The sequence below is a fragment of the Equus asinus genome, chromosome 13 (assembly GCF_041296235.1).
Source record: "Equus asinus isolate D_3611 breed Donkey chromosome 13, EquAss-T2T_v2, whole genome shotgun sequence".
NCBI lineage: Eukaryota > Metazoa > Chordata > Mammalia > Perissodactyla > Equidae > Equus > Equus asinus.
In genome coordinates, this window is record NC_091802.1 from 47,582,993 (window position 1) to 47,597,332 (window position 14,340).

The 14,340-nt window shown below is 44.4% G+C and overlaps 2 protein-coding genes across 31 annotated transcripts in view; one reads left to right on the forward strand and one right to left on the reverse strand.

Moving 5' to 3' along the window:
• Nucleotides 1-1,174: 1,174 nt before the first annotated feature.
• C13H17orf58 (chromosome 13 C17orf58 homolog) lies at nucleotides 1,175-5,900 on the forward strand. 3 transcript variants are annotated; one of them, XM_070482111.1, is made up of 4 exons: nucleotides 1,175-1,308; nucleotides 3,380-3,922; nucleotides 4,117-4,390; nucleotides 4,946-5,900. In XM_070482111.1, the coding sequence occupies exons 1-4, from the start codon at nucleotides 1,233-1,235 to the stop codon at nucleotides 4,980-4,982; spliced, it is 930 nt and encodes a 309-aa protein (XP_070338212.1). In that variant the 5' UTR covers nucleotides 1,175-1,232; the 3' UTR covers nucleotides 4,983-5,900. The 3 variants fall into 3 exon arrangements, with proteins under 3 accessions (XP_070338212.1, XP_044601796.2, XP_070338213.1); XM_044745861.2 differs by having other exon boundaries at nucleotides 4,117-4,308; XM_070482112.1 differs by lacking the exon at nucleotides 4,117-4,390.
• Nucleotides 5,901-9,072: 3,172 nt separating this feature from the next.
• BPTF (bromodomain PHD finger transcription factor) overlaps nucleotides 9,073-14,340 on the reverse strand; it is a 142,480-nt gene continuing 137,212 nt past the window's right edge. For 18 of the 28 annotated variants that reach the window (XM_070482098.1, XM_070482093.1, XM_070482092.1 and 15 more), the window contains one exon: nucleotides 9,073-10,909. In XM_070482098.1, the coding sequence (XP_070338199.1) occupies nucleotides 10,873-10,909 (37 nt within the window). In that variant the 3' untranslated portion in view covers nucleotides 9,073-10,872. Of the gene's footprint in view, nucleotides 11,682-14,340 lie in introns of all 28 variants that reach the window. The other 10 variants (XM_070482096.1, XM_070482086.1, XM_070482110.1 and 7 more) reach the window with 2 other exon arrangements.

Consider the following 14,340-nt stretch of genomic DNA (forward strand, 5'->3'; position numbering starts at 1 on the left):
GATAGAGTCCAGCCATCTCTCTCCCTGTTCTTCTCCTCCTGGCTTTCTTGCGTCTGTCTTGAAAACATGATCCCCTCAGAATCTGGTCAGTCCACTAGCACTATTGGTTTTGAGACATAAGATATTAATGCGGCAAAAGTTTGTTATTTCTTTTAGCAGCCGCACCTCACTGTTGGCTCATAGGCTTCAGACAAATCGCCTTCTCCTCAATGTATTTTCCCTTCCTTTTGGATTTGAAGCTGTGGAAATGAGATCCACATCGGCAGGGTTGTGGGTTTACGATGGGGACCTCATCTCCTGCGTTGGTGAATGCTGTTTCTGTCTAATGTGAGGGAGAGGGTCCTCAGCTCAGGATCAAGATACAGAGTCATTTCAAGAGTTCAGACCTAAGCAGTGAATGAGTTTATTTTTCTTAGAAAGAAAAAAAAAAAAAAAAAAAGGATTCACCTTTGTCGAGGGGATGAGCCATCTCTGAGATCGGGGAGGGTGTCTGGCTCATCTTTGTCCAGAGCACCCGGCAGGTGGAGGGCCCTGAGCACGGGCTGGATGAATCCAGCCAACTATACACCAATTCCAGTTGAGAGAGCAAGGGAGCGGGAGGGAGAAGAAAAGCTCTTTTGCTGTTTTTCCTTCCTTCTGGCTCTAGAACATAAATACTGTGTATACGATAAAATAGTTTAACCAAAGGACGCAGGGACTTGGTTTCTCTGCGGATCCCTGACACATCCTGGGAGAGTCCTCTCTCACCGGCAATCCTCTCCGTCCCACGAGCCCGAGCCGCCTCAAGCACTCATTTGCCTATTTGCTGCTGACTTCACCTAGAAAAAACTTCCTATCGCTCTCGCTCCTCCACCCTGTCCCTCAGCCCCTCGACGCCGTTATTCCCTCCGCTCGCCGCCCCGCCCTGGCCTCCCCGCACCCCGGCCCGCAAACGCGCGCGGGCTTGGAGTTTAGGGTTCGATGCTATCGTTGCCCACGGGTCGCACGACAGACATTGGCAGGGACGACTCGAGAGGCCATGTGCTCGTGCCCCTTAGGAAGTGGGAGAAATCTCTGCGGCTCGGTTTTGTTCCAGTGGCCTGTTCAGTGAGGGATTCCCGTTTCCCCAAAGGCTGCCCCTCATTAGCATGAACGGGGGTGGGGGTGTGGAGAAGGTGGGCGGGGGGGGGGGGGGGCGAGAAAGAGCAAAAGCCCAGGCTCAGGGCTGGAGCCTGCGAACCGTGTCGACGAAGATGACAGCTCGAGCCTTCTGGCTCCTCTGCTTGATCGTTGGCTCATCTCCCGAAGCCCCAGTGGCGGAGAGAAAAGGTACGATCGAGGAAATGCTGAGCCCTGGGAGAGGGGATGGGGTCTGGGGAGGCGGGTGGGGGACTGGGGAGAGGGCGCGATGAAGGGAGGGACGAGAAAGGGGGCAGAGTGCGCGAGAGAGGCGACTCCAGGTCCGGGGTCGTGTTCCAAAGGAGCAAAATGTGTCCCCAAGATTTTGAGCGTCTTGGCAGCCTTTTCGGAAAGAAGCCAGTTCAGCTACCGAAAGGGATCCCGAGCGAGCCGGGCAGGCTGCAGAAAACTTTGCATGCTAAGTAGTGGCTCGGTCCCCGCGGAGGGAAGTGTCAGAAGGGGTCGCCGCGCGCCTTTCGGGAGCCGTGCGGGCCGGGCTCGCAGGACGCGGCGGGCGCCCCGGGAGCGCGGGTCCACCCTGCACCCAGCCTGGCCCCGTCCCGGTCCCCATCCCCTCCCTGGCCCCGTCCCGCGGGCGAGCAGGGGCGCGGGGGGCGAGGGGAGCCGCAATCGGACGTTGCCCCCTCTCCCAGCAGCCCCGGCGAGTGGCCTTGGGACACCTGAGTCTTTAAAACGCACACGATTTCACGCATGAAATGAAAATGTGACTGAGGGAATGCATCCATCAGGGCTTCTCTGCGGGGCGGTGTTTTTGTTTTGCTTTTAGTGGGATGTTCTGCTCGGTTCACTATCTCTGGGAAAAATAGCTTCCGCACCTCACAGGGCAATTGACTTTGGGTTATTTTTCCACATGGAAATTGAATGACTTCAGTGGCATTTAACCCAAATATCAGACAATCTTTCCCATGACAACAGATGGTGATATCAATGGGGAAGCGGTGGTGAGGTCAACAGTTGACAGTCAGGAATTGGATATCCCCCAGAACTTGATTCAGCTGTGTGTGGGACAACGTTGAACACAATGAGTCAGAATCAACCTCTTTGCAAAAACATGAACTATAACCAGCTATTATTGCTGGGCGAAAGCTGATTTTTTAAGGAGATTGTCAATTTGGCAAGTGGCAAGTGAAGTGTTGCAAGAGGTGCAAAGGGGCGGACCAAACCATCCACTACAAGACGAGGGAAACGCTGAAAACCAGCCGCTAACAGAACGGAAAAAGACAAGTTCTTGCGCCCGTCTGGAGGGCACTGGGACCCAGGCAAAGGGGGAGGTGATATTGTGTAATTGGGCATGGAAAGTTTCCCAGCTTCCAAGCTGGCTGAAGTCTGCTCACCAACCTGTCTGCAGAGCTGGGGGAAATCATTAATAATTGAAAAAATTTGTTTTCATGCCCTATCATTTAGGGGCTTTTCCTTCACCGTGGGGCGGGGGTGAAATGTCAGCGATGTGTGTGCTTTTAGACTTAACCAGGGGCCTCTGCCTCCCAGCCATGCTGTGAAAATCTTTCTTAGCTGTGGTTTCCCAACTAGTAAGTGGTGTCCAAGAAGCCAGATAAAAATCCACTCACAACTGCTCGATTCTGCAGAGACCAAGATGACAGTGTAAACACGGATGGGAAAACCAAATAGTTCTGTTGTCAGGGGCGCTTAAACAATTAAGAGAACCTGTAATATGAGAGCTTTCTCCCTGGGGTTTGCTCAACAAACTGTACAGAGCAAAAAGGCGGATGTTTATATATATGTTAAAGAAACGGCAAAAAGAGTTTGTTATTTAACCAAAGTTGTCAGATATGTTTAGTCCTAGAACACACTGGTGGTTGTAGTTTTAAAAGCTATAGATTTGAAGAGGTTCCTTAGCAAAATGAAACGTTCCCACCAGGCCTCCGGGTCCTCACGTGGTGAGAAAAATCTTCTTCCTTGGCCTCACTCTTAGAGGGCAAGACCCTCAGCTCCGCCTTCCTCCGGGGCCTAGGAAGCTGCGTTGCGCTCGGACCCGACGCCGAGGTTGCCCTCCCCTGGCCGGGGGCGCCCTCCTCCCCGCTCCCGCTCTCTCTCCTCCGCGCCAGCTGCCCTCCCGCAGGTGCTGGCTAAGTCTCCACGGTCCCCCGTCGCCTCGCCCCTCCCAGGGCCCTTTCTTCTCCCCACTCGCGGCCTCCCCTCCCCTGACAGCCTCCCCGCCTCTCCCGCTCTCTCCCTGCAGCCTCGCCGCCCCACAACAGGAAGCCCGACCCCGGCGGCGGCGCGAGCGCCGAAGACACGCCCGGGCCCCGGGCGCAGCCGGTCCCCGAGGCCCCGCGGCGGGCGCGCGCGGCCGAAGCCGCTCCCGGCCCCTGGTCGGAGCCTCGGCGCCGGAAGCCCCCGCCACCCGCCGAGAACCGGGCCGGCTTCCGGGAGGCCGCGCGCGCGCCCGCCGGCCCGCCGAGCCCGCGCCTGGCGCAGGCTGAGAACCGCGCATCGCCGCGCCGCGCGCCCGCGCCGGAGGACTCCCCGCGGCGCGCGCGCGCCCGCGCCCTGCGCTTCCCGGCCGCGCGGCCTCCCGCGCGCGCCGCCGAGGCCCCCGCCAGCTCCGCCCACCCCAACCGGCCGCGCGCCGCCGCGCCGCCCCCGGAGCCCGCGCCCGCGCCGCCGCCGCCGCCGCGCCTCGGGCCGCCGCAGAGGGACGCGGAGGCCGGCGCCGAGCCCTGCGCGCGCGCCTGCAGGGCCGACCTGGACGAGCGCGAGTCCTACTGTGCGAGCGAATTCGGTGAGCCCCGCCCTGCAGCTCCGCCCGGGCCCGGCCACGCGGACCCCTGAGCCAAACCCTAGAGAAACCCACCCGCTCGACCCTGCAGGCCCCAGGCCCGTGTGGACTCTGGCGATTTGTTAAAAAGGCACTCGGGAAGGAAAGAGGAGATGGGCGTTATGCATTTCTCCAAACTCTTTGTTTTTTGCAAGCAGCCGTGAACGGAATCGTGCATGATGTGGACGTGCTCGGCACGGGGATCCGGCTGGTGACTCTGCTGGTGGATCGGGACGGGCTGTACAAGATGAACCGCCTGTACATCACTCCGGACGGGTTTTTCTTCCGAGTCCACATATTAGCCCTAGACTCCTCCAGTTGCAATAAGCCATGTCCAGAATTTAAACCTGGTATTGAAACTGACCTAAGTGACCACTTCATATTTGTACTTTATGCCACTATTTGTCACTTGGATGCCACAGCTCCGCCTCTGTTGGTCACCTCAGTACCTTTTTGGGGCGGGAGGGGTATTCTAAAATGAATAGAATTTAGATGACACGTATTATTTCGGCCACTCTGTGATTTAAGCTCCATCAGCCTCCCCCCGCACCTCCAGTTAAAGGTGGGAACAGCGTGGATTGGCACAAAGCAGGCACTCGATAAGTCTTTGCTCACAAATGGAGTGAATGACGAAACGCTGTTGCCAGAAGGGATGTATAAGGGGCTCTGTTTTAAACTGAATTTAGAAGTCTTTTTTGGGGCGAGGAGAAGACTCCCACATCTTTCTAGAGATGTGTTCCGGAGACCCCGCCTGATGCACACAGCTTTGTCCTGTGATGTTGGCTGTTTACAGGCTGATTCATCTGGTTATCTTCTAAAGGTCACTAGATTACTTCCACCTGTTGTCTGACGGTTAAATGGCTGAGATTCAACACGTGCAGCAAGATAATAGATACAAGCCTAGGCATTTCTTAAAGGTCTTAGGTTTTCTTATTGTTTCATAGCATTTAAAAGACACTATGACTCGCTATTTTGGTTCTTTTTCAGGCAGCAGGTATATTGTGATGGGCCACATCTACCATAAGAGACGGCAGCTCCCTCCAGCTCTGCTCCAGGTCCTGAGAGGGCGCCTCAGACCGGGAGATGGCCTGCTCAGGAGCAGCAGCAGCTACGTGAAAAGATTTAACCGCAAAAGGGATGGGCAAGTTCAAGGTGCAGTTCACACCCAATGTATTTAAAAAGAACCACCCTGGCATTTCTGGACCGTAAGAGACTTGGAATTCGGCAACAAGACAGGAAAGGTCTTCATGTCATGGGATCTTCCTTTAGAATAGGGCACACAGCTCCTTTATGAACTAGTTGCATAGTTCCAACTCTAATCTTGAAGTTGTCACTTCCTTATTTACAAAACGCTTCTTAAGTGGTATGCTTCTGAGCTCAAAAGTTATCCAACTCTTGTGCCAGTTACTCACACAGCGCAGATAACTGACCTGTCCAGTTAACAGATCACTGCTTCGTATTGTTTATTTTTAATTATTTTAATTTAAATACATTCTTCAGTAGAAATAGTTCACAAAAAACATTTCCTTAATTTTAAATAGACAACTTTGAATAGTTTATATCATGTATCAAACCAAATTTTATATTCAAACCATCACATTTTAAAATCTGCACACAGCAGTAAGTGCACTACTCAAAGACGGATGAAATGTCATTTTGGTGAAACACTACTCAGGGCCCAAGACAACGATTAAAGTTTTACATTTAAAGGGTATTAAAGGACTTAATTCAAGCAAAATATTACTCAAACAAGTGTTCCTGATGTACCACAATGTAAGATATAGTTTATTTTCATGCCTCTCTGCTCCTAAAAACATGTTTTGTGCCGAACTGGCAGCTATCCCAATGCTAAACATATTCTGGGTGTATCTGATGTCATTTTTCTATTAAGACCAAGTATCATGTTTGTGTTTGTAAAGCAGTAAATCTTGCCTTGAAATCAGATCTTGGATGCACCTGGTTTTTTTTAGCCTCCCTGAGCCCCAAAGGTTTGGGAAAAAGCCTTTCTCAAACTTACTCCCCAAACCCTGGAACCAATATTCAATGACAGCTTGCAAGCATGTGAATTTTAAACGTTTTCCAGTGGGTTTGAAAAAGGTTTAATCATTAGCTGAATTTAATATTGATTTTATACTTGAGTCCACAGAGACATTAACAATTTTTTTTCAGAAGACCAAGCTGTACTTAGTGAACCTGAAACACTGTGAATAGAGACACTGATAATCCATGGCTGAGGATGACTGCCTAAAGAAAGATAAAAAGGGACTGCACTGAGAGAGAAAAGCAGCCCATTTGGTCTCAAAGGAGATGTGCTCACGGAGCTTGAGCTGTCTTTAGTCTGTCATGGCCGCGGAGAAGCGCTACATCCCTGAAGGGCGCCAGGACAGGAAATAAGTAGCAACAGCACAAGACGTAACAGCTGATTGTGGTGGGAGGCACTGTTACTTCATTTATCCCAAATGGGACAAAGAGGTGAAATAAAAGTTGAGAGGTTCTCACTATTCTGTGGTAAACTATTACTGAGGGGTTTTTAGAGAATTTTCCAAAAATAAGTCTTGCCCAAACTTATTAGAAATCGTCCTGGAATTGCTTCTTGGGAATCAACGGCATTATTACATGAACTACTGGCAGTAGGGTATGCAGCAAACGAAGCGCTTTTGGGTTAGTTTTCTTTAAGATAAAAGTTAACTCAGATGTAAGACAGCACCAGTCACAAAAATCAAAGCCGAATTTCTAAATGACAAAAGGCTAAGTGGTGATCTTGAGTAACAGGGTGGGGAAAATAACAATAGATAGATTATTGGTTGGTCAGATGTTAGAGCATAAAGAGAAGAGTTATAAATAGCTCTGGTTTAAAAGAGAAAAAAAAAAACTTATATAAGCCTGAGGGTTAGGGTTCGATTAGGCTGATTGATTTGGTAATACTCAGTTTCTGAGAAGTTTTGGAAACACACATAAAGTGCCAGAACTGTGTGGTGTGATACTTGGAGGTCAGACAGTGTGTACACCCTAGCAAACACAAGCAGGCCAGCTTTTTAGAAACTGCCTCGTTAAAATTAAGGCCATCATTCAAGACCAGGTTTGCAGTGAGAGCCGAGGGAGGCTCAAAGGAGGTGGAAGAGAGGTGGGCGTGGGGTGCGCAGGACGCGGCGAACAGACTGTATTCCAGTTGGGTGAAAAAGATTAAGGAGAGTCTCCTTTCAATATTCAGTCAGTACCCTGGATACAATCTTTAATTTTATGGAAAACTTTAATTAGTGAATTCACTGTAGTTCCTAATCTTTTTGTCCGATAGAATTTTCTTAGCACATGGGTTTGTGCTCCAGAGACTAAAGGATTACGTGCACATGTAATAGTCCTTCATTCAGTGAAATACTCGGTTGCTTTCAAGAATAACTCAATAGCATCCTTCCTTCAAATTAAGTTATTGGAATTCAAGGGGGAAAAAAGTACTTGTTTTCCTTTTTGGTAGAGAAAGTCTATAAAACATATTTTTTTGATACTAGCTTTGTACTGTCTTTAAAAGATATCATTTGGCACTGTTTCTTTATATTTCTCTTAAAATCATTTGTAAGGTTGAGCAAACCACATAGACACAAACAGCTGAAAACTGACCTGCCACCTGCAATGTATAATAACCTCAATTTCAGGTACAGGACTTTATCATTCTAAAATACAGCTGATTTCTTTAGTTGAATTTGGTCCAAATTGGATCAAGTGGGGTGTGATCTGCTATGAAATGTCTTTCTTGATCTCTTAGGTATCTAGAAGTACCTCCGAACATTTCAAATTATTAGAAATAATTCTCAGCTGGCTCCTCCCCCTCAAGTTCTTATACGACATTGCCTTGCCCATAGGGTACCACCATTCTCATTGTAAGGACTGGACATGTGAGACTGGGCAACAGCCCCCTCAATCATGGTGAGAGTGAGGGCTACAGTCACCATGCGGCTCTGTCGAGCTCAGACTGTGAAGTGTGCAGATTTCAAAGATCACTGGGCTGGCTCTTTAATATCACAAACACACAAAGATGCAGAGTCTGCCTAACAGAAAGGAACAGAGATGTGGAAAGAATGTTTATTTGTGCATTCTAGGAAGGTGGATTACAAACAACAGCAAATCTCAGTGTCTCTCAATAACACTCCAGGACATTTGAAATATAAAAAGGTAACTGTTTAGCTTTAGAAAATATCTCTGAAAGTTCACCATTTTTTTTTAACCTACTGCAGGACATTAACTAAAATACAAATCCTGCAGAATTTGGATAGCACAAAGCCTTACCAATATTATGAAAATACTTTTTATGAAATGGTTTCAAGGACTGTGAACTTGGCAGGTGAAGCATAACAAACACGGAAAATGCTTTTAGCCAAGGAAATCTACTGATGCAAATTAAATATATTTACAAGCCCAAAGACTGGGTAGAAAAGTCCTAACAGTATCACAAATGTGCATTCTACTACTTGGGTTATTGAAAGCAAAATAGCTGTAATGTGTATATCTTACTGAACAGCAGAAGCTTGGCAAAGAATACTCATAGAAAAGCAGCTTCTGAAACTCATTATGTGTTGTAAGAATGCAGGTTTTTCAAAAATTACTTTTAAAAGACTAAAGCTCTGTAGTTGATGAAACTATAAAATGTCTTTATGTATTTATAAGGTGATAGAAATTGCAAAAGGCTTTATACTATTAAATACGCATGAAATTAACATCTTTTTGGTCTGAGGAGTCCCATAAAATTTACCTTTTTTGTACAATTTGGCAATGCAAACAGCTACAGAAAATTTATCAACCAACCAACGATTGTTTCATTAGAAACTGCACCAAATCCAATGTCAAAAACATTACTTTATTTTTCTAGATGAAATGTCCTATTACGTACAAAAGAATTGCTGTTTAGAATTTCTCACAATCTGTTAAAAACATAGCAATCTATTGCCTACAGGTAGGAAAGTTCCTGCTGCAACAAGTTTTAAATGATTAAGCCCATATATATCTATATCTATATATGAATAAATAGTACAGAAATACTGTGACGTGATGAGATGCAGAATAATTTTATAATTCATTGAAATGTAAGATTCTTGCATCAGCACAGTGCATACAATATGTAACATTTTTTAAAAAGTAAAAGGACAAAATAACCTATATTTGACTACTTCCATGTTAATATTTTAAGCAAAAACTTTGTTTCCATGTTTTCATATTTAGCAATTAGTCTCTTTAGTTTGTAAGCATAGGTTTAAGTGACATTTTTATGTACAAAAAGGAATGGGCTTAATTAGATAAAATTAACCCAGAATAACTGTACACCTGAGCCTGTAATAAGAAAGAATTGGAAACGGTAGCAACGTCTTCCTTTTAAGAAACTAAGGTCTGGGAAAGGTTTTGCATAGCAGGGTGATGTTAAACAGAAGGAAAGGTTTTGAAAACAATAATTAGATAAATTCCAGAACCTGGTAGGACAAAGCTAATATGAATTAGTGCAAAATTTAGTAAAATTTTTGCAAAGCTGCATAAACCAACCGTGGCAGACTTATAGAAGCTATGATTACAATGCAGTAATACAATGTGTAAGGTTAGAACACTGAAAGGAAAAACATGCAAAATACACCTTCCTCCATTGCTTCCATTTTTTCCCTACTGCTTACACTACTTTTCCTTATGTGAAACAAAACCCCAAACAACTCAACCAACAAACAAAAAATACAAAAAAGATAAAGTCATCTAAGAAATGCCCTTCATAAAATACAAGTAGCTGTCTGTAACTGATAATTTGCCTAATACAATATACAGATGAAGGCAATGTGTATTTGGTCACACTACCTTTCTTCTTAGAACCATCAACTGATGCAACAGGATTAGCACCCTGAAGAGTTTTCTCTGCTGTGATGACAATGGCTGGGGATTAGGAAATGGAGGGCCACTACTGTCCTGGAGAAAGCCAGGCACCTTTGGATTCTTCAGCCTTTTGGTTACCTTGCAGCCCTCCCTTTCCCCTCAAGGCTTACAGAGAACCATTAGCGCACATTCAAAGACACCATCTGTGGGAGAAAAATGATCTCCATTTATTTTGTTTCATATACATCCATAGTTGAATTTTAATACAAAAAGAAAAAAATTAGAATCTGACAAATGTTTACAAACAAGATACCTTCAAATAGATTTTACTCATTTTAGCCTGGTGCAGAGTAAATGACAAATTGTACTGTTATATTCAAGGCAACAGAGTCTGTAGTCCAGGACCACTTAGCCCAACCTTTATGCAAGCTTCATTTTTATCTACATGAACAATAAACTCATTGTTGATTCCCAGTTGTGTGTGTGTGCACATGTGTACATAGCAGCTCCTTTCATAGAAAGAAAAGACATCTAGAGGTCGTCTTGTACTTTTACCTACAGGAATCATGATAAGATACAGAATGGATTACATGTAACCGGGGCTGGATTTTATAAGAAAAAATAATTAGCTGACAAATGAGGGCAGCAATAAAAAAGCGTCTTTTTTGCAACAATAAATAAATACAGTCAAAAGGTTTCTGTGAGACTCTAAACCAGCTTCTTCACTGAAGAGCAGACGTGGCATTTCCATGGAGTTACACTTGACCCCATAGTATCTTTTTTTTCTTGCTTTCTTTTTTCTTTTTTTTTCAATAAACAAAGTTTTCCTGCTTCTGCCACAATAGTAAAACCATTTGATCTTGACAAGATAATGGTGTCGTTGACTTTGCTTTTCCCTTGTCCGTTGGACAAAATTGGCCAAGAATATAATTGGACTGTTATGACCAATAAAAACGAAGTTTAGGTCAAGTCTTGTCAGGATAACCTGACTAAAAACATCTGGTTCCTTAATTTAAAATAGTTCAGACAACCAGATTCTTGCTGTGTTTTATGTTAGGTTAACACGCTGAACTTTAAGAAGCTGTAGACTGCAGTTTGTTGTTATGAGACCTACAGAATACAGAAAAAAGGGAACAATTAAGCACCCTTCATTTTTGAAAACAATGATGCTTTATGTGGATGCCAAGGTCAGTCTGTCTGGGGGAAGCAGCCATGTTCTTTCATTTACTTTTGGCAAGCAAATATATGAGAACAAGTAAGCAATTTTTAACCTATAAAAATTTTCACTGTACACTAAACATGATACTTCACTGGAAAAAGTCAGTATTAAAAATATATATATACATTTGTCTAATAAAGCTTACAAAATTCTTAGCCAAAGGGACAAATAGAGACATTTACAGAAGCATTACCACTGTGGTAAAAGATGGGTCTGAATGTGCGCGCATGTGCTTATTTACATTGATTTGGGGAATACGAAGGAAAAAAATTATGTTAAAAAAAATAGCACTGTTAAAATCACATTTTTCTATTAAAGTCCAGAAAGTCTCCTTTCTAGTTTCACAGTTTTATTCACAACTTTCGTTAGTAAACCAAGTTACTGTACAGTTACCAGGACTAAGTCAAAGTATGTTCTATTGCAATAGTGTATATAAATACAGTATTCCAGGAGTTTACAGTTCTTAAATACATTGTTCAACATGGCTGCTAGAATAAATCGTTTACTACTATACATCTTTTTTTAACATTAAAAAATTATATTAACTAATCTGAACTTTGGGGGGGGCAATTTTGAATTAGGTAATCACGTGGTACAATAAAAGAGTGACCCCAACATCCAGTTCTGATTCCAGTTAAAAATTCAGACTAAAGATATCACAATCTGTAAGAAAAGAAAGAACATGGATGGTATAAATGATGAATTATAACAAAGTACAGTAATGAAAATAATGTGCAAACAATGTTGAGATCATAAATTAAAAATGGGGAAACTATGGCAAAGGAAATACTGGAAACCCATAAATAAATCAAATTCCAATCACTGGCTACATATATGTTTCATTCTGCCTTAAATCTGGAAATCAAAAATGCCCTCACCTCTCTTCACATTTGCTTTTGTCTAAGCAGAGTTGAGGAAACCTCTCCACTGGCTCCCATGTTCTTTAATGAAAATGATGTCAACTTGGATGTAACAAAAAGCTACAGAAAATAACCAGGTGGTAAGCTCATCTCAGGGCCCTCTACTGCAGACCCAGGCTCCAGGCCTCCTCTCCTTCCCCCAATTCCTCGTTCTGCCACAGGCCCATAGGGGCTTTCCTCTCCTTCGGCAGCAGCTGAGACCACCCTACTCTGGCTTCTGCCTGCAAGCCTGGCAGCAGGGCGGGGTTCAAATTCTCCAGCTTCCACCTCAGTTACCACCAAAGGCTAGAGCCTTTCCAATTTAAAAAAGGAATTTTATAAATTCAATCAGAGGAATACCTGCACGAGGTAGAAATCAAAAGCACAGAGAGACTTAAAAAGTTGTGGTCCTCCGTCCCATCTTCACTCAGCCTGAAGTGCAGGCTCCCTAGCATCAATTCCTTTGAAGTTTCAGTTCCTTGGTAGCTAGATTTCTTATACTACCATTTCTTGTTTTATCAACTTTACACTGTTTAAATCCTGTTACGGCAAATGAGAACTGAGCTCATGTGACCATTTTCCCACCTCCCTTTTGGAGTCCAAGTGTTATTTCCCTATAATTTTAAATTAAATCTTTCTATGCTTCTATAAGCTGACTCTAAAAGTTGAAAATCAATGTAGTATTTACTTCTTATGACTATGTAAATATTTTCCTCCGTGGTACCTATTCCGTTGCTAAAAGGGCGTTCTTAGCACTCCTATAATCTTTTTGTTTCTCATGGAGTCTAATCGCCTTTCATTTTCCCCCTTAGATTCTTAAACCAATTATCTAACATATGAATCATTTTTCCCCCGCCCCGAGACCTCCCTCTGGGGAGTGCTCCATTCTCCTGCCCTCATTTGGACTCCTTGCTAGTGTCACCCTGGGTCAGAAGAATTCTCATTGCTTTCTTGAACCTCTTGTTTCCCGGATCCAAGGTTTTGGTTTTCTTGATTTGCTTCTTCATTTTGCTAGCGCGTATCTTAAAATACTTTACTAAGAAAGGAGGCATGGGAAGGAGTCCCTTTCTGAGTCCTTACATGACTGAAAACGCATTTATTCTACATCTGATTGGCTGGATACAGACGTCTAGGCTGAAAATGATTTTTCCTCAAACTTTGGATTTCTTCCTCCATAATTCCCTAGTATTCCACGTTGTCAGAGAAAAGTCTGATACCGTGGAATTCTTGTTACTTTATAGGTTGTCTATTTTATCCTCTTTAGAAGTGCTCAGAGAGCTTCTTTTATCCTTGGCGTCTGGGAATTTTACAGTGATATATATGTCGGGTAGATCTTTTTCCATTTGTCCAGCTGACTTATTACGTTTACCAACTGTCCTCGTCATTCCACCCTTCCCCTCTGCCCCGTGTCCCTACCCTACAAGAACATAAGCTCCATCGGGATCAGCAGCTTTATTTTGTTCACAGCTATATTCAATATCTGACACACAGCAAGGTCTCAGTAACCATCTGCTGAATGAATGAATTCATTCTACTAGGACTTGCAGTCTTGTGCTTCTCATCAGCTTGGGAAATTTTTCTTATATTAGTCTTTGATAATTTCCTTTCCTCTATCCTCTCTGTTCTTTCTGGAATGTCCATTGAGGGAATACCGGATACTCTATATTTCTTCTTTCAGATTTTTCATTTCCTTGTCTTTTTGTTTTTTACATTGAGAGAGTTCCTTGATTTTAACTTTTACGGCTTGCAATAAGTTTAAATTTTTTCCAGTCACTTTCTCTCAGATTATTTTTATTCCTAACATGCTGTTCACCACTTTGTAGATGCAGTATCTTCTAAAATTTCTCTCAGGACGTGACTTAGAGGCTTGTTTATTTTTTAAAGTTCTCTTTTTTCCCCCTCTGTAATCTATTTTTTCTGCTACACCTTGACCTCTACCGTTTACACTGCAGGCTTTCCTGACCCAGCTGGGCGTCCCTGGCTGTCTGCTCATACTCGGGAACAAGTCAGCAGACTAGTAGGTGCTGGAGAGCCCCGTGCATGTGTGGGGCTGCCCGACTGGCAGGTTTCGCTTTAGATCAGGGTTTCTCAATCACAGTTCTACTGACATGGTGGAGCTGGATGATACTTCTTGTGGGGGCTGTGCTTTGTGCTGTAGGATGTTTAGGCCTCCACCTATTAGATGCCGGCCCCACTTCCCACCTCTAAACGTGATGAACAAAAATGTCTCTCAGCATTGCTAATTATTTTTTGGGGTTTGGGGGTGGGCAAATTAACCCTGCTGAGAGCCGCAACTTTGGAATGAGGATGTCAGGGAGCTGACCTTCCAGAAGTCCGGGGACTCGACTCAATTCTCTTCTGCCTACTCTAGTTCTCTGCAGACAGTTTATTCCATTGCTTCAGAGAATAAGCCTGTGTTCTTC